This window comes from Coffea eugenioides, chromosome 8 (assembly GCF_003713205.1).
Source record: "Coffea eugenioides isolate CCC68of chromosome 8, Ceug_1.0, whole genome shotgun sequence".
NCBI classification, from domain to species: Eukaryota; Viridiplantae; Streptophyta; class Magnoliopsida; order Gentianales; family Rubiaceae; genus Coffea; species Coffea eugenioides.
This window is the reverse complement of record NC_040042.1, coordinates 44988458-45009708: the sequence shown is the minus strand read 5'-3', so window position 1 is coordinate 45009708 and position 21251 is coordinate 44988458. Positions and strand designations below refer to the sequence as shown.

The 21251-nt window shown below is 37.9% G+C and overlaps 4 protein-coding genes across 4 annotated transcripts; all 4 read right to left on the bottom strand.

Moving 5' to 3' along the window:
* Positions 1-44: 44 nt before the first annotated feature.
* On the bottom strand, positions 45-7827 carry LOC113779046 (elicitor-responsive protein 3-like). Its single transcript, XM_027324457.1, has 5 exons — positions 7659-7827; positions 7316-7381; positions 1006-1132; positions 543-657; positions 45-369 (listed from the first exon to the last, which is right to left on the bottom strand). Exons 1-5 carry the CDS (start codon positions 7723-7725, stop codon positions 361-363), a joined length of 384 nt encoding a protein of 127 aa, XP_027180258.1. The 5' UTR covers positions 7726-7827; the 3' UTR covers positions 45-360.
* A 1578-nt stretch (positions 7828-9405) lies between these two features.
* Positions 9406-10403, bottom strand: LOC113779740 (protein P21-like). Its single transcript, XM_027325443.1, has one exon. It carries the CDS (start codon positions 10274-10276, stop codon positions 9596-9598), a length of 681 nt encoding a protein of 226 aa, XP_027181244.1. The 5' UTR covers positions 10277-10403; the 3' UTR covers positions 9406-9595.
* A 617-nt stretch (positions 10404-11020) lies between these two features.
* On the bottom strand, positions 11021-12080 carry LOC113779739 (protein P21-like). The gene has a single exon (XM_027325442.1). The coding sequence runs from the start codon at positions 11867-11869 to the stop codon at positions 11177-11179; it is 693 nt and encodes a 230-aa protein (XP_027181243.1). The 5' UTR covers positions 11870-12080; the 3' UTR covers positions 11021-11176.
* Positions 12081-12918: 838 nt separating this feature from the next.
* Positions 12919-13874, bottom strand: LOC113779741 (thaumatin-like protein). The gene has a single exon (XM_027325444.1). The coding sequence runs from the start codon at positions 13832-13834 to the stop codon at positions 13157-13159; it is 678 nt and encodes a 225-aa protein (XP_027181245.1). The 5' UTR covers positions 13835-13874; the 3' UTR covers positions 12919-13156.
* Positions 13875-21251: the final 7377 nt, after the last annotated feature.

Here is a 21251-nt window from a genome sequence, read left to right as displayed (position 1 = left end):
AGTATTGTGTTCCTAGAACTTGTGTATGTTTGACAGGTTGCATGGTTTTAAATAGGTCAATGTCTTCCTGGGTTCTTCCTATGGATGTACACCGTACATACAAAGTGCATGCTTAACTTGGAAAATACCATATCATCCAAAACCACCAATAAATTACATTTTTGCTGATGAAAATAATGAGCCCTCCATGATCACTCATTGACAAACGATACAAACACAATCAGCCAATACAAAGGTTTATCTTCATGCAACTTCACGAAACTGTTGTGTAATGAACTCCAACCACAGCCCCGCTCAGCCTCAATACGAGGATTCTTTCCATCCACCATAGCTCTCCTCTTGTGCAGAAGAATCACGCTCCTACCCTTCCTGTGGAAAAATAACACCAGAAAATCAAGTAGATGCGTGCATTACCCATCCAATATGTGTCCTTTGTCTAGCTTGTTTTCTTCTGTTTCCATTGGAAGGTTATCGAAACATTTCTAAAAGCATTTCTTTGTTCAGCAAGTCTAAACGGCAATATGTTGAACGTGTTAACTTACCTCAGGAGTGAAGGTGAGGCCAACTCGAATTTCTCCTTTAAATTCCTCATCTTTAACCACATTGTATGTTGTTGTTGGGATGGCTCCTTCAATAAATGCTGGCTCAAGAGGAATTCTGATAGGCAATTATATAAGATCAACACATGCAAAATCTGAGCCATTCTTCAGTTGACTAAAAATAAGAACTTTATAGTTGGCATTACTGCTCAAACCCCATATCATTGCTTATCGCATCCTAAGGATCAAAAGCACTAAACCTTCGCAAACAAGGAACACTTACCATCTTGAGTGAAATTCAGAAGAGAACTTCTGATTCTTAAATTACCATGCTCAGTGTTTTGTGATTCGGTAAAAGCTAATCAGGACCAAGTAAGACCAACCGCAAACGCCAAAAAACATATCATCTTGTTTAGATCTGAGGGATTGATAAAATTGACAAAAGGAAAAGGAAGCTACTACATACTTTGCCTCTCCCACAAAATCATCCCCCGAACCAGCATCACTATCCAGTATCTTGATTACCAATTCCGGGACACTGTCAGAAATGGTAAATTGGAAAGTCTCGTTCCATTCTGGTTGAGATCCCTGTCCTGTAAAGTTTACTAATTTGTTAGGACAAACTTTTATGGGAGAACTGCACAAATAGTCCCTCACATATTACAAATGTGAAAATTTCGTCCCTCAGATCGAAAATGATCAATTTTAGTCCTTATCAAATAAAAAAGGATCAATTTGAGTCCCTTTTCACTTTTCCGACTGATTTTTGCCCGGAATATCTCACGTGCACACCACGTGGCCAACTTTTCAAGGGTAAAAATGCCAAACCACTTATCTGTTGACTAAAACCAAAATGTAAAGGACGAATACTGCCCAAAAAAAATCTCCATTTTGGTACTAACTCACCGTTCCATCTCCGATTCCTCTCAACCCAAACAAAAAAACTTAATTATCACTACCCACTACCCAGCAGTGGACTGATGTTGATGGAAAGGAGTGTTAGTGACTAAAGCGAAGAAGAAACAGGCATACCAGAGTGATGGACGAAGAAGACATTCAATGGATCCCAAATTACGGTATGTTTTTCTAAACCCTAAACTGTAAAATTTATGGAATGATGTCAGATACTATGTGAATAGTTTAAATACAGTTGAAATAAGCATGATTTGTGCAGTTAAGAAGCATTATTATATTGATTAGGGTTGCTGGTGGTCAATTTTATGTATTAAATTGTTGTAAGTACATGTGGTCCCTTGTATTGTGCTGTGTTGTCGCTTTACATAGATGGGCTGTCGGTCCCAAAACAATTTTTTTGTTGTTAACTGTCTCCTAAATGGTTGGCAGATGGTATGAATCGATTTTTCATTAGGGTCCACTATGGAGGTGAATTCACTGAGTTGCCGAACAAAGAATACCGCGGGGGTAGTGTAAAAATTGTTAACTGTTGCAATCCTGACAGATGGTCTATATGTACACTTGATAGGGTTGCAGAAAAACTGGGTTATCCTGAGTTTACTGTAATATACTATTACTTAATACCCGGGAAGAACATGGAGGATGGGTTAGTGTATGTGTTATGTGAAGATGTTGCTCAGGATTTGGCTAGAGACGGAGTGAAATATGGTTTGGTTGATGTATACTTTGTGCACTTAAAAACCTACTCCATAAGTGAATGTGAAGCTGGACCATGTAAACCAAAAGAGGGGACTGATCCTAAGGAAAATCAACAGGGTAGTAAGGTGCATGAAGAACCTTCTGATGTAGAAGAAATAATGTTGACTAATATTCCTGTAACTCAATCAGAAAATGAGGGTGAAAATGATAGCATAGGTGCTGGTGTGTCAGGAGTTAATAAACACATAGAGGAAGCAGCCATAGGAGAGAACTTAGGTGAAATGCTTTCAGAAGTTGACATTAGAGTTGCTGATAAAGGGGATAGTGCAGCAAATATAGGAGGGCCTGATCAGAATTTTAGAAAAGAACAAGATTGGACAAACTCAGAAGTACAGAATACAGGAAAAAATGCACCTTCTACTAACAAATCACCAAAAGAGAAATCATTAAAGAAAAAATCCTCAACAAATAAAGAGCAGGCTGAAAAAGTTGAGAAAAAGAAGAAGAGTAAGAAGGAGACACATGCTGAGGAAGATGAGGAATGTGCTGATGGTGACAAGTTCATTGGTAGTGACTATGAGTTCAGTGATGAAGAAGACATAGTAAAATCTGTTAAAGACAGAAAAGCTGAATGGGAGAAAATTGCCAAAAATTGCAAATCAAATAAGAGTACAAAGGAAAGAACATGTCAAGTGGAGAATGCTGAGATGGAAGAAGATGCTACTGACTCAGATGAATTTGATAGTTGGTGTGACTCAGAAGTAGAAGAAGATCAGCCAAGAAAAAGAGCTAAGTTTCCAAAATTTAACCTTGAAACTGATATGATTGATCCCAAATTTGAGGTTGGGCAGATTTTTACTTGTAAGCAGTTGTTCATGAAGGCATGCAAGAGCCATGGAGTGGTTCACGAAAGGAAGATAAAATTCAGTAAAAATGATGGCAGAAGAGCTATGGCTTATTGCAAGGACTGTAGCTGGAAAGTTTCTACAGCTGTTATGCTAGACAAAAAGACTTTTCAAATCAAGAGCATGCAAGGTAAACACAGTTGTGGGAGGACATTTGACCACGGACTAGCAAATTCAACTTTTTTGGTTGATAGATACAAAAAGGAGCTGGCTGCCATGGCCGACATGAAGGTGAGTACGCTCACAGATAAAGTGAAGACTGATGTTAATGTCAACATCTCTAGGTGGCAAGCTTATAGAACTAAGAAAAAGGCAGAGAGTTTAGTTAATGGTGAACATGAAGCCCAATACAACAAACTAAGAAACTATTGTAGGGAAGTAAAGAGGGCTAATCCTGGCTCAAATGTTTTCATGACCACTGTTGAAGATGATGAGGGAGAAGATAGGTTTGAGAGGTTGTATATTTGTCTCAATGCATGCAAGACAGGCTTTTTAAGTGGTTGTAGGCCTGTTGTCGGGTTAGATGGCTGCCATCTTAGAGGGCCCCACAAGGGTGTGTTGCTTACAGCTGTAGGAATTGACCCCAATGATCAGTTGTACCCCATTGCCTATGCTGTGGTGGAAATAGAAAACAAGCTGACTTGGAAATGGTTCGTAGGTGAATTGCTGAATGACCTCCAAATCAGAGATGAAAATCATTGGACAATTATTACTGATAAACAAAAGGTATGTTAGTGTATTTTTCTGGGATTTTTTTAAACTGAGTTTGCTAGTTTTAATTTGATGATCTGGTTTCACCTTTTTATTTGTTGAAGGGACTGATTCAAGCTATTCAAGAGTTGCTTCCAGATGTGGAGCATAGGATGTGTGTGAGACACATGTACAATAACTTTAAAAAGCTGCATGGTGGTTTGGCGTTAAAGGAGAGAATTTGGGCACTTGCAAGAGCTCCTTACAAAAATCTGTTCAAGGCTTTGATGGAAGCTTTGAAAGCAGTTGATGAGGGTGCATTTCAATGGTTGGTTGACAACACAACACCACAGCAATGGTCCAGAGCTTACTTCAGAACCTCCCCTAAATGTGACATTTTATTGAACAATCTTTGTGAGAGTTTCAACTCCAGCATTTTAGAAGCAAGGGAGAGGCCTATACTAGGTATGTTGGAAACAATACGACTTTATTTAATGGTTAGAATGGAGAATAAGAGGGAGTGGATGCAGAAGTATACAGGAAAGGTATGTCCCAAAATTTTAAAAAAGTTGGAAAAGGTAAAAACTGCTTCTAGTGCATGTATAGCTACACCTTCAGGGGACTGGAATTATGAGGTGAGATGTATGTATGGGGATAGGTACACTGTGAATTTGGCTAGCAGAACTTGTAGTTGTAGAAGGTGGGAACTAAATGGCATTCCTTGTGCTCATGCAATAAGTGCCATTGCTTTGACAAAGGAGTCTCCCGAGAACTTTGTTCATGAATGCTACTCAAAAGAGGCCTATATGAAGGCATATGGGCCTATAATATATCCTCTCAATGGTGAGCATTTGTGGAAGGATTTGAAACAGGGGCCTGTCCTACCACCTGAAACCATCAAGCTTCCTGGCCGGCCAAAGAAGGTAAGAAGAAAAGAGCCAGATGAGCCACCAGCTACAACAACTTCTCGAGGACAAACAAAAAGACTGTCTAGAGTTGGTCTAATGGATTATAAGTGCAGAAAGTGTAAACAGAAGGGCCACAATAGTAGGAAGTGTCCAAACAGTCATGATCAAGAGAATGTCCAGCAACAAGCTGCTGCGGTTACAAGTAGCTCTCAATCACAACAGCAGACTCCCAACACTATGAATCCTGGTGCAAACAAGCAGTCCCAACCTCAGCAGTCCAATTTCACACCTGAAGCAGTTTTTGGTGCAAGTGGCTCTCAATCACAACAGCAGACTCCCAACACTATGAATCCTGGTGCAAACAAGCAGTCCCAACCTCAGCAGTCCAATTTCACACCTGAAGCAGTTTTTGGTGCAAGTGGCTTGGAGACTGATACAAATGACCAAGTCTTGTTTGATCTCATCAGTCAAATCCCAGATCAACCTACAACCAGCCAACCACCTACTTCAACATTGACAACAAAGAATGCAACATCTCCAGTTCATGTTTCTCTATTTGTTCATACTAATAATAGCATGTTGACTTCTTTCTATACTATTATTTATTTACTTGAATTTCTGGTTGCCAATTGTCAGGGTAAGAAAGTCAAGTACAGATATGGTGTATGTCGGAGATTTGGACACACTCGAAGTAGTTGTGATTCAACATTGGCCTCTCTCTATAAGAGACACCCATGGGAACCACCTGGATTGGCTGTAAGTATCGTCTACTACGTGCATAGTCTAAAGAGACTGCAAAGATATCTACTTTTAAGACTGCAAAAATTGCTATTGACTGTAAGTAATGACTTCTTCATTGTTTTTTTTTTTGTATCAGAGGCCCAAGAATACTGCAAATATATCTACTTTTAAAAGTGCTGCAAAGAGGGCTAAAAAGGCCTAGATGACTGGCCTGTTATTGCAAAGAGGGATGACTGCAAAGATATCTACAAAAGAGTGCTGCAAATGGTGGATATAATAAAGAATCCACAAAAGAGTGTTGCAAATGGATTATTTTTCGCCTTTTTGTCTTGTATTTGACTTCAGCAGACCTTTTTTTGGAGCAATGGAATTGACTTCTTAGTTCATTGCATTTTTTTTTATAACAGGCGTATTGTAATGAATGTACTTGGCTCGGTTATGTACTGTTTTTTTTCATTGCAATGGAATGCATGCTCTTCTTATTTTTGAAGGGACTGATTATTGGTTAGTTGAACCCTCAGCAGATGACATTGGCAGGACTAAAGAATGAATATACAATTATGTTGTCTCCAATTTTGTTTACTGACACAAATATTGAGTAGTTAGTTAATGTTGTTGAAACCTTGCCAAGTTCTGATATGGCTTAATCCTTAAAAAGTTTTTGGCAGGACAGGTTTTAATGTTGTTGGTCTCATATTTGGCTGACTAGACATGGTGGACTGCAATATGAAATCTTGTGTTAATGCCTTCTTCCCCTTTCGGCTTTCTTCCCTCTCCTGCTGTTGCTGCTTCGGTATAGCAGCAGTTTTGACAGATTCTTTTACCTACCAACTCTGCAATATCGCCATTATCATCTGCATTATCTTTCAAGTTAGACTTTTATTCCATCTTATGCTGTAAGCTCATATTCAAGAAAAAATCACAATATACCAGAAAGAACTTAAGCTTCATAATTGCATTCCAACTCCCATTTGTACAATCAACAGGGCCACTAAACGTAACCCAACCTAAGTACAACAAATAAAAGCCACCCAGTTCCCAGTTCACCACCCAGTTCCCAGTTCACCACCTGCACCAACAAATGCCAGTTACAACTCAATCTTTGCTCAATAAATTCTGCACTATGAATACAACAAAGGCCGCAAACAGGAACAATTTCATCATTTTCTCCTTGCGTCTTGTTTCTTCCACCTTTGCCTCCAACTCTCTTAATCTCTTCGCCAATCTTCTTGTGTGTCTCACTAATTTATCGCACCTCTCGCAACTGTTTGTATCATACCACTTGAAATAGCCATAGCCGCCACCACCATTATGCTATTCAAAATTACCTCTTCAAATTTCACATTTTCTAAAAGAAACAGAAATCAGGCACACTTACTTCGTAGTAAGCGCAACCGTAGAACCTCTTTCCTGGATTTTCAGCTGTCCACGACGTCTTCACCCTAGCTGGTACACCGCAATTACAAGTTGGTGGTTCTGCCATGGAGATGAGGTTCAGCTTTTGGGTTTGGTTGAAATGAAGAAGAAGAAGAATTTTGGGCAGTATTCGTCCTTTACATTTTGGTTTTGGTCAACAGATAAGTGGTTTGGCATTTTTACCCTTGAAAAGTTGGCCACGTGGTGTGCACGTGAGATATTCCGGGCAAAAATCAGTCGGAAAAGTGAAAAGGGACTCAAATTGATCCTTTTTTATTTGATAAGGACTAAAATTGATCATTTTCGATCTGAGGGACGAAATTTTCACATTTGCAATATGTGAGGGACTATTTGTGCAATTCTCCCAACTTTTATTTAAAGAAGACAAAGTTACTGATGATCAAACAATGCCCAAAATGCAGGAAATCCCATATAAATATTTCTGATCAAGTTCCCAAAAGCTTAAAAAAAAAAAAAAAAAGAATTGACAAGTTGACTTCACCTGATGCAACACTGCTTTTCTGCTCCTGACTGCGACAGGTGATGATCACATAGGGATCCATATTATCTGCTCAATGCCCAAGAAGAATTACTCAAAGACAACATTAACTAGTCAAAAAAAAAAAAAAAAAAGTGATCCATTTCTTAGGCAAAGTGCTTCTTTTATCCTTTTTCTCCGAAATTTCAGCCATTAGAAAAAACCCCCACATCATTTTTTTCAGATAAAAGGAGTATATTCATCCCAAACAAAACCAAAAAGATCCAAAAGAAGAAAAGGAAAAAAGTGACTGGGATACCAATGACGGCCTGATCAGCAATTTTGATCACACGACTAATTTACTTACTGAGAAAATCAGTGTCCTCGAGGCCCTTAGCATTAACAAGGAGGACTTCAAGAGTTCCTCGTGGCATTTTTCACCCAAATCAAATAAAACAAATTTGGAGAAAAATGGAAAAGACTCAGAAAAGATCAGCAGATTTTCTTGCGGAGGTTTTTTGGACAAAGACGCCAGGACCGGAGACATTCTTTCTTTCGGCTATTTATACGTTGGAATGGTAAAGACCGGTTTTGAACAGTATTGAACCGGGTTGAGTTTGATTAGATGCGGGAATAAACCGAAAACGTGGTTAAGTAGTAGGCATCCAGCGCGACACCAGTGGCGCAAATCCAGGTAGCGATTACTTTGAAAATGGAAGGGGAGACTTTCACGTTTCCATACGATAGGATAGTCGGTCGAACAAATATTTAATTGAGAGATTTGAACTGTTATAGTATCGTATGAACGATACGTTTCACTGGGCACAGAGAGGAAATGCAGAGAAGAGGGAATGGGTGACCAGAATTTATGTTCAAGTTGATGGAAATGATTAAATGGTCATTGCAGCTGGTTTCCCCTACAGTTTCTTGTTTCCTTTGGTGCACTCTTCTGTTTATTTATATTAAACAAAAAATATATAAATATATATATATGTTAACGAGTGTTCAATTCTATTAAATAAATGCATAATAAAATTATGGATGGAATTGGATCTGATTATAACCCAAAAAAGGGGGAAAAAAAAAGAGATCTGAGCCATTAACCTTTAGCAGATTAAACAGAGGACATGGCAAACTTTTGGAGAGTCTTGCAGTTCTTGAAAGTTTTGCACAAAACATAAGGATGCATATATTATGTGTATAAAACAAAACATGAGCTTGGGCCTTGGTGGATTCTTTACCATTCATTGGAGGTCGGTTTGTTTGTCATATTTCCTTTATATCACATCAATATTTCTGTTTTTTATTTTCTTTTTCAGGAGAAGAGATAGGAGGAAAATATAGTTCTTTTTTTTTCATATATTAGTTAATTGTGTCACCATCTCAAGGTGTTGCCATGATTATGTTCACATAGCGTGCAATGTGCTAATGATTAAATCAACGCATTGTTCAACTTTCTTAAGTCTTCATAAACTGACAAACATAAAGGAATGATGCATTGCCTAAAAAAAAAAAAAGGGGGGAGTGATGATGCATACACACCCCTACAAACAACCCCCCCCCAAAAAAAAAAAAAAACTATAATGATGTTGTCTTGTGGAATTCCAAGGTTGGCGAAATCAGGGAAAAAGATAAGGGTTTAGTCGTATTAAAAGATATTGTTTTAGTGCAAATCCCATTGAAGTGCCTGCACGAATGGACCCAAAGACGAGGATTTTTGAATTGTTGCTAACGGTGAAAGGTACATACTCCCAAGGAGTAGGAAAATTAGGAAATTGTTAGTATTGATGGAAGGCGGCCTAGTAAGAAGAATGGAGAAGTCAATTTCTGATGCCGAAATTAGACTGGTGGAATCAAGAACTTAGATGAGGGAGAAGACCAATTCAGAAGTATTAAACCAAGAAAAGGAAAAAATGAATTGACCATTTTAACAGTTTTGCCAAGTCGTCTGCGATTTTCTCAATTCGGAGTAAAAGTTAAGTGGTATACACAAAAACGTGTGTGGACTTGACTTGGGGTCAAGCAACAAGTCCTCTACCAACTAATTAATGCCGGCAAGAATATATATATATATATGGCTAGCATTTCACTAAAGATTAATGACCACGAGTATCAAAGAGAAAAAAAATGAAAAGATGATTAATGACCATGATTTGCTCCTTAACAAAAATTGAAGCCTGTGCTACTCCTAAAACGCTCTGGATCATAACAAACACTATACTTTTTAGTTGACATATGATTACATAGAAGTGTGTTGGAACTTGACAAGGCAAGAAGTGCCTCTAAATGAATAATTGGGCTCTACTAAGGGCAGAAGACTACCCTATAGCTGCCGCCTGCCGGGCAGGTAAATGTACTAGTCTGGTCATCTTTTGGGTAGCTGTATGCATCTGGGCACCTTTCCTTAAAAAATCTGGAATAGTTGGTCGGGCCACAATTGCCGCCTGAGTTGCAACAGTACTGATCAGTCTTGAAAACGGTGCATGGATTGTTGCAACCTCCTGGAGCTTTAAGCACACTTGGGCACTGCCCATTTATGTCGGCGGCGCACCTGATGCCGCCGGTGCATCCAGTGGATGGACGACTAAACTCCATTGGCACATTGAAGCCATCAGTGAGGGAGATGTCGAGGAAGTCCAGGTTATTGAACTGGTTCAGTGCGTATTCTGCTAGAGTATTTGGTGGTGCACCGTAGGCAGTGCACTGAAGAAGTCCACCACAGTCACCGGTCTGACAGCTGCCGCGACCTCTTCCATCGAAGCTGCAATTTGTTCTAGCCCAGATACGACTTCCGGCTGTTCCGGCTGGCACGCTGAGGATCCATGTATGGCCATTATCTAGCCTCTGCCCACCGCCGGGGACCGCTGCAGCCCAAACCGTGTAGTTACAATTGTTTTGGATTTCGAAAGTGGCCGCCTCAGTGGAGGTTGAGAGGAGGGTGATTATTAGAACCGTAGAGGTAAGGAGAAATTTGAGGAATCTCATGGCAGCACAGCAATCAACTATGGAGCCAGTTTTCTTGATTTATTGCTATTACTAATATTAAATACTAGTCAATCTTTTCCTGGTCGGCGTAGGACTAGGGAGATAGATGTACACGGTCACAGACTGGAATGATTGACCTAGAAAAGTCATCATACGAAGTTACATCAAAAAAAATATATATATATAATGAGAGAAGTATCAATAATGAATCTTCTAACTTGCCCAGGATGTTTTTTTCTTTTGGAACAATATCATATCAAGGATGCTAGAATTTCTTCTTTTTTTTTTTTGCCTAGGGATGCCAAGAAAATTGAAATCTAAACGAATTAACCAATTATGTGTTCACTCGTATTAAGGGATTGCAGAATTTATTTATGAACGCGCATTGATAAGTACCATTCCTTAAACTCAAAAGTCAATCCAACTGTCTATTTGATCTTAGAGATGTATTTGTACATCACTACATGATGTGCTGCTTGCAACATAGACGGGAGTGTTTAGATAGCAAACTATCTCAAATAATATTTAGTTTATATCATAAATACATTTTCAATCTATTTTTTTATCTCATATATATCACATTAAAAAAGTGTTACAGTAATTATTCCAAATAATACTTCAAATAATACTCTGTTCAAACAAACCCATGCGATACCATATTTGACTGTGTAGCAAGAATTTTTACTAGGATCTTTGGTATTGGTCTAAGGGCAAGAGACAACCGTAGAGTTGGTTCCTTCAGGGGAAGTGAAAGTGCTATATCATTTAATTTGAGCACACCATATTCGTATGAAGGGGCAGTAAAATCTCCTGATGATGATAAACACTTGATTGAACTATTACAGAGTGTTGGTACTTAACGACTTACAAGTGCCTCTAACTCTAAGTAGTTCGGCTCTACTAAGGGCAAAAGACTACCCTATAGGTGCCGCCTGCTGGGCAAGTATATATACTACTCTGGTCATCTGTTGGGTAACTCAATGCATTCGGGCACATATCCTTAAAAAATCTGGCGAGGTAGGTCCGTTCACATGTGAGGCTAGAGGTGCAACAGTATCCACCAGTATTGAAAACGGTACAAGGATTGTTGCAACCGCCGGGAGCTCTAAGCCTAGGCGGGCACTGTCCTTCTATGTCGGCGGCGCACCTGATGCCGCCGGTGCAGCCAATGGACGGACGACTGAACTCCATTGGCACATTGAAGCCATAAAGAAGGGAGATGTCGAGGAAGTCTTGGTTATTAAACCCGTTCAACGAGTATTCAGCTAGAGTAACTGGGGGTGCATGAACACCGTCGACTGTGCACCTAAGAAGTCCCCCGCAGTCACCCGTTTGACAGCTGCCGGTGCCGTTTGAGTTGAAGGTACAGTTGGTTCTAGCCCATATACGACCAGTTTGACCTGCGGTGGTTGCTGCCACGTTGACAGTCCATGTTTGGCCGGTAGTAAGCCTCCGGCCGCCGCCGGGAGTGGCCGCAGCCCAAACCGTGTAGGCACAGTTGTTTTGGATCTCAAAAGTGGCCGCCTGAGTGGAGGTTGTGAGGAGGGTGATTGTTAGAACCGTAGAAATAAGGAGAAAGTTGAGGAATCTCATGGCAATAATCAACCATGGAGAGGGAGGGGAGGATGCAGTTTTCTTGACTTTTGTGTTATTACTACTACGTAGTAATTACTACTATAGTATTTTCCTGGTAGAATTTAGGAAGATTAGATGTCCCCCATTCAGCTGCTTCCATGGAGCTGCAGACTAGAATGATTGACTGAGAAAAGTCCTCATGTGACGTAACATCAAAAAACCATAGGAAGAAAAGTCTAATGTTTCTGAAATAATTGTTAGGCACCTGCCAAGCGTATTGTGGATCTAAACAAACAAACCCAATACAGGAATTTAGTCCAAAAATTACCACACGAGTTGGTCGTCAGCGTCACTGATGGCAGAAAGTCATTAATAGAGACTTGGTGGACATTTAGGCCCAGTAGCCAACCGGTCCTCGCATTAACTGGATTAAACGGTCTTGGACCGGATTTGTGTGTGTCAATAGCATAAAACGGGCTTAAGCATTCTTTCTTTCTTTCTTTTTTTTCGGAAAAAAAAATATATATTTTGGTCGAGATCTTAGGAGCAGCAAAAGAAAATACTTTAAAGAAATGTCCCAAGACCCAACACGGACATTAACAAATTAATTAATGTAGGCACAAATTAATGCGCCTTGCTAACTCCAATCTTCCCCTTTCTTGTTTTCTTCATTTCCCATTGAAGAAGATTTGAAGTCTCTTTTAAAATTTTTTAAAAAAAATTAAAAGAGAAGGATAGCCAACGAATTTGATTAGCTTTAGACGATATCCTTGTTTACGCAAAAAAGGTATCAAATGGACTTCTAAATGCCAAAGGCTGCCCCCCCCTTTTTTTTTTTTGGGTAACAAAGATATAAGGGATGGTAGAATTTCTTGGGATGCAAAGGATTTTTTTTTTTTTAGGATTCCCAAAAGAAAAAAAAAACCAATTACGTACAATATTACATGCGGACTTAGCCTTCCCATGCAACTTCTCGGAGGTGAAAGAAAAGAAAAAGGAAGAAGGAAGAGGAGTGAATAACATCGTTGCACCGTCATGCTTGTAGAAATCCAAGGGTTTGGCCCAAATTACGTAGAAAGAGATCATGCATTCAGCTGTGTTACTATAAGGGATGCTTAAGTTTTATTCATCAACGTGCATTATTAGCTACTTACACCCAATCTCAATCCAACTGTATATTTGGACTTAAAAGAAAGATGCAGTTGCACATCACTACATGTGCTGTTGCAACATATTATTTAGCGTCGGGTACTATATTTGACCATGTAGGAAGTAACGAGAATTTTTAGGATCCTTGGTATTGGCCTAAGGGCAAAAGACAACCCTATAGTTGGTTCCTGCAGGGCAAGTGAAAGTGCTAGTCTGGTCATCTTTCGGGTAGCTGTATGCATCTGGGCACCTATCCTTGAAGAACTTGGAATAGTCAGTCGCACTGCAGCTGCCTGAGTTGCAGCAATACTGATCAGTCTTGAAAACAGTGCATGGATTGTTGCAACCTCCTGGAGCTTGAAGCACACTTGGGCACTGCCCATTTATGTCGGCTGTGCAGCTGATGCCCCGGGTGCAGCCATTGGATGTAGGGCTGAAATCCATCGGCACATTGAAGCCATCAACAAGGGAAATGTCGAAGAAGTCCAGGTTACTGAACTGGTTCAATGCAAATTCTGCTAGAGTATTTGGTGGTGCACCGTAGGCAGTGCACTGAAGAAGTCCACCGCAGTCACCGGTCTGACAGCTGCCGTGGCCACTGCCATCAAAGTTGCAGTTTGTCCTACCCCAAACGCGACCTCCGGTTGTGCCGGCTGCCACGTTGAGGGTCCATGTTTGGCTATTATCTAGCCTCTGGCCACCGCCGGGGACCGCTGCAGCCCAGACTGTGTAGGGACAATTGTTTTGGATGTCGAAAGTGGCTGCATGGGCGGAGGCTGAGAGGAGGGCAGCAATGAGAAGAGTGGAAAAGGCGAAAGAATTGAAGGTTTTCATGGTTAAGGAATGGAGAATGTTGTGCTTGTATGAATGAGGCTTAAGAGAATGGGTGGGTATTTATAGGATTTGTGGGCATACGGGACTAGTGGGAAAGTCAGGCCAAAGTTTCTATCCTAATGTCATTGGACAATTTGAAATGTTATTTCCAGTATACTGAATGGGTGGATAGATTGACTAATCACTGGCAGTCTTGGAGAAGAAAATTCTTAGTTCTTACTTGGGGACGGGCAGAAAAGCTAGCATTGAAAGACTTGGGGCCCATTTTACGACCACGTTTCCAGAAGATGGCCCAGAAAAAAAGATTTATTTTTTTTAATTTTCTTTCTGTTGAGCAAGAGGGAATTATTATGCATTTTAGAATACAATTTGGCGCTTTACTGACATTCCACTTACCCAAAAAAAAAAGTGCTTTACTGAGTTTCAAGTGGCAAGCTGAATATTTTTGTGAAGTACTCCAGAATCAATCCTCTAGAATTTTATTTTCTTGAGCTACTTTTTTTTCTAATATTTAGGAGGATCAATAATAGTTTCCCACTTACTTTTTAATGACTCGGATTCAATGTTGATTACAAATAAAACATTTTATTAGTTAGACTATGCTTCGTTGTCTTATGAACCCCCGCTTACAGCGCCCATGCAATGAGAGAGAAGATAACAATCCATCTTCACTGTTTACATCTATTTTCATCTTTTATTTTAGAGTAATTCTATTTTCTACGATTGGAATAAGCGGTACGTACTTATTGCAACGACGCGTACTTACCTTTCATGCCGCCCATTGTGAATTACGTAGTAGAATTTTTCAACAAAGAATGCCAGCCATGGTAAAACGCACTATATATTTGTTTCTTTAGTAGTATGGTTCCCATGGGAACGGGCCCGTGATGCAGGAAACTGTTAAAATCAACTCCGTTTATGTTTATTTGCAATTTTTTTTAAAAAAAAAAAAAAAAAAAAAAAAACTTTAGATTGCATTTACCACTTCTCTTTCTACAAATCTCGCTTTCTTGATTAGGATTTGCTATTAAAGATTCAAATAAAAACTAATCTTTCTAATTTATTGCCTTGACATATTTGAGATTGGATATTCTGTAGAATATGCTCGTGTTGCATCACGGATTAATTAAGCTTCGTTCGTTCAGTAATTTCTGCTTGACACGAAGGTTGGAATATATCAACTCGATCGTATTACCTCCAATGCTGGGGCGTAAATTGTTGAACCTTGCAAATGCCGGTCAGTCGTGGAACAAGAAGGATTGTTGGAACAGTCAAATTGTCAAAGGATGATAAATTAAGTTATTATCTTCTCTACTTTGGCCTGGTATCGATATCTGGACCGTTTCTGTCCATCTGACGAGAATTAGGAAAAGTATGGCAATGTTACCTTGGTTCCCACTTTTTCATCTTTCGTGGTTTAAGTATCAATAAAACTGGAGGAGAAACTAGAAAAAACAGAATTTGATTATGACACAAATGGAATATGAGCTTGAGACCTTTCACAGAATGAGAGAAAATTTTTGTAAGATGATAATCCAAAAGTTTTATCATCATGGAACCCTTTCCACTCATAGTTTTGCTCCTTTTGATGGACTAACTTTGTCGTAGGTGTAAATTTTTTTATTTTTTTTGTGACAAATTTTTATTCTATGTGTACAAAAAATATCCTTCCCCTTATGAACAATAAATTATGTGACATGAATGTAAATCCACTTCCCGTGTTGGAAAGAAGTTTTAAAAATCTATTTTAGTGCGTTACTCAATCCTTGAGAAAATGATGAGTTACATAACCAATGATCTTAGCTCAGCAATAGGAAGTGGTATTATTATCCTCTTATTTTGTAATTATTATTATTATTAATCTAAAGGAAATGGATACGAAAGGGTCAAAATTAAACAAGCCCCGTGGCGGTAAGGGAATTCTATTGGCAATCTAGTTCTCTCTAAGCTAAGACTAATCCATCTTGACTTTCAATAATCACTACTATTATCCAAGAATATCTATTCTCTTCTTTGTTTCTTTAATTATCCATCTTGTTGAATGAGGTGTTTCTACAAGTTTCAAGGGCGGTGTAGTTTAAAGAATCAAACACGTAACTAATATAAAAGGGTCTAGAAACTAAAAAAAAAAAAAAAAAAAGAGCAACAAATCTGCAAAAACATTAAAAATAACATGTCCAAGCTATAAAAATTTTCCAATGACAAAAAACAAGGGACAACAAGCCACAAAGGAGAGCTAATCTTACGTACTCTCAAGCATTAATGGCAAAAGCCTTTGTCCCGCGGACCCAACCACCTTCCCCTTCTTCCCCACCTTCGAAGAAGAGCAAAGATAAAACAAAAAAGATGAAAAGAAAAGGACACCTTGCACATGATCTTGTCCACTGGAATTCCAAGGGTTCGGCCGAATTAGGTCGAAAGACTCTGGACATATTGACTAATTTGTTCGTATATACTCTCCTTATTAGGGGTGGCAATTCCTGACACGACCCAAAAACACGACACGAACCTAACACGAAATTAATGGGTTTGGGTTGAGGTTTTGGGAGTTCGGGTCAGAATCGGGTCGAACCCGATGAACCCGAAAAGAAAACAGGTCAATTTCGGGTCAACCCGTGGTGACCTGATATGACCCGATGTGACCCGTTTACGAATTTAAACTAATTTAATAAACATAAAAATTATTTTATCTAACTAAACTAAATTATTCTTTATTTCCAAAGGCATTAATTACTTAATCCTAAATGAATTTATTTAACTTGTGTGAAGTTAAAATTATTGTATTTGGACAAATAATATATTATGTTATTTTTTACTTTTATGCTGTTTTATTTTATTTTATATTTGGTTTGGGATAAAACACTTTTATGGTGTCTAATTTATTTTAGATTTGGTTAGAAATTATTTATTTAAATTTTTATTACTTGATGATGTAATTAATTTTGTGAAAAATTGATTTTATTAAAAATTACAGTGATAAATTAATAAATTAAAATTAAATTTCGGGTCATTTCGGGTCGACCCGCCAACCCGTCAACCCGAAATTTTCCGGTTCGTGTCATGTACCCTGACCCGTTTCGGGTTGGCGGGTCGGGTTCGGGTCAGCAGGTTCTTTGTTATACTTAAGCCTCAACCCGACCCGCCAACCCGAACCGACCCGTTTGCCACCCCTACTCCTTATCATATGGATAAGAATTCCAGGGCTGGCACGTCAGTCAGTTGTTTACTGGCAATGAAAGCTGCAGCTAAAAGAAAAGGAAGAAGAAGACGAAGAAGACTTCAGGAGATTTCGAGCGGAAGAAAAATTGCAGATTTTACATTTCGAGATATCACAACGGTCCTCACCTCAGCGCCGCTTGAAAGCAGCAGCTGCCTTTCTTTGCCACGTAGAGTAGAATTTTCTTCGATAGGTCACTGATTGCGGAAAACATAGAATAAAAGTATTCAGAAAAATCAGCTGATCATAACTACATAGGAGGATCTACACGTAAGTAAGTCAGTCGGCATGGAGGAACTAGGGTGGTATTGGTGGGGAGGGACCGCCGTCCCAAATTGTGGAAAATTACTTCATTTTTCTCTTTAGAAGTTAAATTTTTTCTTTTTGTAAATTCGACCTTTTGTCTCTACAAATAATTTAATACTTGTGGTTAAGGCACACCCAATGTGTGTGCTACTAATAAAAAGATATAAAAAAATGATTAGTATTATTTTTTTGTTGAAAAATAGTAATTTAAAATAGTTAAATTGTTGTATTATTTTTTTATAAAAAAAAAAGGTATTTTTCTGTTAGGGAAGTGATAGCTAATTCAACAAATTAATATGAGTTAAAGTGATGTAATTCTCTTTAGAAGTAAGGATAGATTTGGTAATACATTAAATGACACAATTTTTTCACTCCAAACCCCTCTCTCCTATTTTAAGGAAATTTTCTGGTTTTGTTTATGCTGGTGAAAATAAATTAAAATTTTAAGTATCAAAAATTCAAAGAAAATTTTTGTTTTCACCCAGAAAATTTATGTGTGTGCCCCCAATGAAAAATAAAATTTAACTTGCAATTTAGAAAAAAAAAAAACTTTCTTTTGGCCCCAAAAATCTGTATGCAAACATATATATATATATTGTATGTATATGTGTTTATAATAACTCTTTGTAGAAAATTCAAGTCAAAATCACAATCCATTACTTCGACGATACCTAAAATACAAACCCAATTCTATTAATACAAGTTTAGTCTGCTAGTGCGATTTCCAATATGAAAAAGTTATGAGTTATTTGGTGAGTACGTACAGATCTACTTGCTATTATTTGGGATGCGGATCTTAGGGTCCGTTTGGTTGGGAGTAAAATGTTTTTCTTGGGAAAATATTTTCCATGGAAGTACTTTTTCAGGAAAATCATTTCTTTTTCATCATTTTCGGGTGTTTGGTTAGCCTATTGAAAATATTTTCTAACTTCATTTTCTGGTGTTTGTTTAACATTTGAAAATATTTTCCAACTTTGGAATATTGTCTTTCTTACCTCTACCTTTACTTTTTACAAATTCTAATCACATATTCCTTCTTATAGAGAATTGAAAATTTTATTCCATTGTTTAGCTTTAATAAAAATCTTAGGAAATTGTATATACGAAGAAAAAAAATTCCTTAATAACAATACTAGTGGAAATTGATTTTTCCACTCAATGTAAATATTTGGGCTACACCTTTCTTCTCCTACCCAAACCATGTATTGTCTATCTAGTGTCAAGTGGTTCAACCATTCTTCGGTAATTGGTTCCTGCATAGAGACAAAGAGTCTAAAAAGCCACCCCTTCTTTTTTGAGGCATTTGCTCTGCTTCATCAACTATGCCCTGTAATCTCTTGACTCCAATAGCTTCCAACTATGCCATAGTTTCTGCTTAAGCAGTTTTCCACTAATGAACGCAAGCTTATTTGTCTCTATCCTAGCCTGTGGAGCGCAAGCAGGCAAACATGTCAAGGTACCCAGTACATGAGTTTAAAAACATTTCAGCTGCTCCCTTCCAGTGTATCTGGACTTTAGAGTTACTCTGACAAACTATAGTAAGGAAAGTTCTTGTCAGATAACAATCAACTAAAATATCAAATGACATCATAATGTTACCATGACATGACCATTAGTCGATCCCTGAATTAGATGATCCAGTAAGCATGAAAACCATTAGAACTGCTCTTACTAGATTACATACAACATCTTTTTTCGTCAAAAGAATCTCATATATTAAAAATCTGTATTAAAAATCTCATATATTATGATAACTCTTTGTAGAAAAATCAAGTCAAAATCACAATCCATTACTTTGACGATGCCTAAAAATACAAACCCAATTCTATTAAATACAAGTTTAGTCTACTAGAGAGATTTCCAATATGAAAAAGTTAATGCTTTCATATTGTGTTATTTAGTGAGTACATATATTATTTGGGATGTGGATCTTAATGTCTAATTCTATTGGTCGAACTAAACTATTTTCATTTTATATTGTGCCTCAACTGGAATAATTTTTAATTCTACCACTGTATAACTAATTTCCTAGGATAATAGCTATAATGACTAGCGTTTGATACAATTGAAATCTTAAACTGCTCTTCAAAGTATCTCTTGTGAACATGTGGGAAACAAATCTCTCTCAAAGAGAAAATGAAGCAAAAGGTATAAAATTCTCCACAATTTTTTTCGTGTGTTCTATTATTCTAAAAATTGTACATACAAAAACATGTTAGTGATTATAAACTTTTGAGTAGGATTTTGCAATTCTTTGTATAGCTAAAGAAGAAGCAGCCACAATCACATTATTGTATTGTTTATTAAACTTCACATTGATGAGTCCAGACAAATATTAGATGAGTAGAAAACGAGGAAAGACGATTTAGTAGGAAATATTATGTTGCCAGATTGACATATTAAATACTCTAATTCTCAAGATTATACATCCAAACTAAGCACGTTTTAAGAATACTTTCTGGATAGCATATTCGGAGGACTGACTGGGAAAATGAATATTGTTTGGCCTTTTAGTTTCAACTTTAAGTGAGCTTCGTTGAAGTGATCCGGACTTAGGGACATATATTGGCTGTTAGGACTGCTTGTCGATCAGTACTCTCTTAGTCTGCAGTTATTGGATGTAGGACTAAACTCCAGTGGGACGTTGAAGCCATTAACAAGAGAAATGTCAAAGATGTCTAGGTTATTGAATTGATTTACTGCGTATTCCGCTAGGGTGTTAGGTGGTGCACTGAATAATACCATTGCAATCACCAGTTTGGCGCCAACAGCGTGCCTTTTGAGCTGTTGGTAATCCCAAGACTTTGACTTTAAAGTCTTGAGACACTAAATTGTGGTTGTCGGCTTCTTTCAATGGTTGCATCAAAGCTGCAGTTGATTCTAGCCCAGATATGTCCTACTGTGTTGGCTGCGACAAAATTTTTCTTGATAATGAAAGAATCCATATACGGAAAGAGTTTATCTAGCAGATGAGGAAACGACTGTTCCCGAATCAAGTTCATACTGCATATTCATCTGCCTAGACCGATATGAGATAATGGTTGGCAAAAGGGTGGGATTAACATGCATGGTCAATTACCACAAAAGAAGATACTATACTAATCGAGACCTGTTATCTGTTCAAGGTAGATGTGAATGCAAATGAATATGCATATTTAAATGGATCAAACTCTATACATTGAATGTCCCGAAAATCCAATTTAGTTGGTCTAGAGACATTAACAAGATGATTTTGAAGTCTCTAGTTCGAATCTCAAATCCTTTTTTTTTTCTCCTTTTTTCTTATAAGGTTTGGATCTTCTCTTGAACCCGCCATAAAAAAAATTGTACATTGAAACGTGTTCACACCAAAAAAACACATAAATTAAAGAGAAAGAGATGTACATTTTTAGGAAGAGTTTGTCGCTTATAATGTTTTATTGCAATTGTGAGATAGAGAACCCACTATAGAGTTTCATATTGATGAACGCGCCTTCGATCACCCGAGCAGGATAGTAATAGGGTCTTGCGTAAGAATTAAACTGAAAATTGAGATAGAAAATAGGCTAGACCATATTCTTTTTGTAGGCAATTTACTAGGGTAATCCTGCGCCAACAAAACAATTGCTGTGAAAAAAAAAATTGTGTGGACTTGAATCCCTTGTTGTAAAAGACTATCAATTTCTCTTATGGGGGAATTAGTTTCAAATCGTTTCGATTTTCCACTTCTTCTTCAAATTTTATATGTATATTCTTTCTATTCAACTAAAATATTGAACCTTTTTTTTGCCTCAAAAAAAATTGAACCATTTTTTCTTTCGAATAACTCACACATTCGACTTGAGAGGAAGAAACTACCGATCGAGGAAAAAGAAATAATTCAATGAATATTAAACAGGTTATTAGAGTAAGAAA

What these genes read in the sequence shown, in the direction of transcription:
- LOC113779046 (XM_027324457.1), bottom strand. Translation starts at nt 7,725, where the DNA reads ATGCCACGAGGAACTCTTGAAGTCCTCCTTGTTAATGCTAAGGGCCTC. An exon ending in CGAGGACACTGATTTTCTCA is followed by an intron (nt 7,382 to 7,658) that starts GTAAGTAAATTA and finishes GGCATTGAGCAG; the next exon opens with ATAATATGGATCCCTATGTG. An exon ending in GATTTTGTGGGAGAGGCAAA is followed by an intron (nt 658 to 1,005) that starts GTATGTAGTAGC and finishes ATTGCCTATCAG; the next exon opens with AATTCCTCTTGAGCCAGCAT.
- LOC113779740 (XM_027325443.1), bottom strand. Translation starts at nt 10,276, where the DNA reads ATGAGATTCCTCAAATTTCTCCTTACCTCTACGGTTCTAATAATCACC.
- LOC113779739 (XM_027325442.1), bottom strand. Translation starts at nt 11,869, where the DNA reads ATGAGATTCCTCAACTTTCTCCTTATTTCTACGGTTCTAACAATCACC.
- LOC113779741 (XM_027325444.1), bottom strand. Translation starts at nt 13,834, where the DNA reads ATGAAAACCTTCAATTCTTTCGCCTTTTCCACTCTTCTCATTGCTGCC.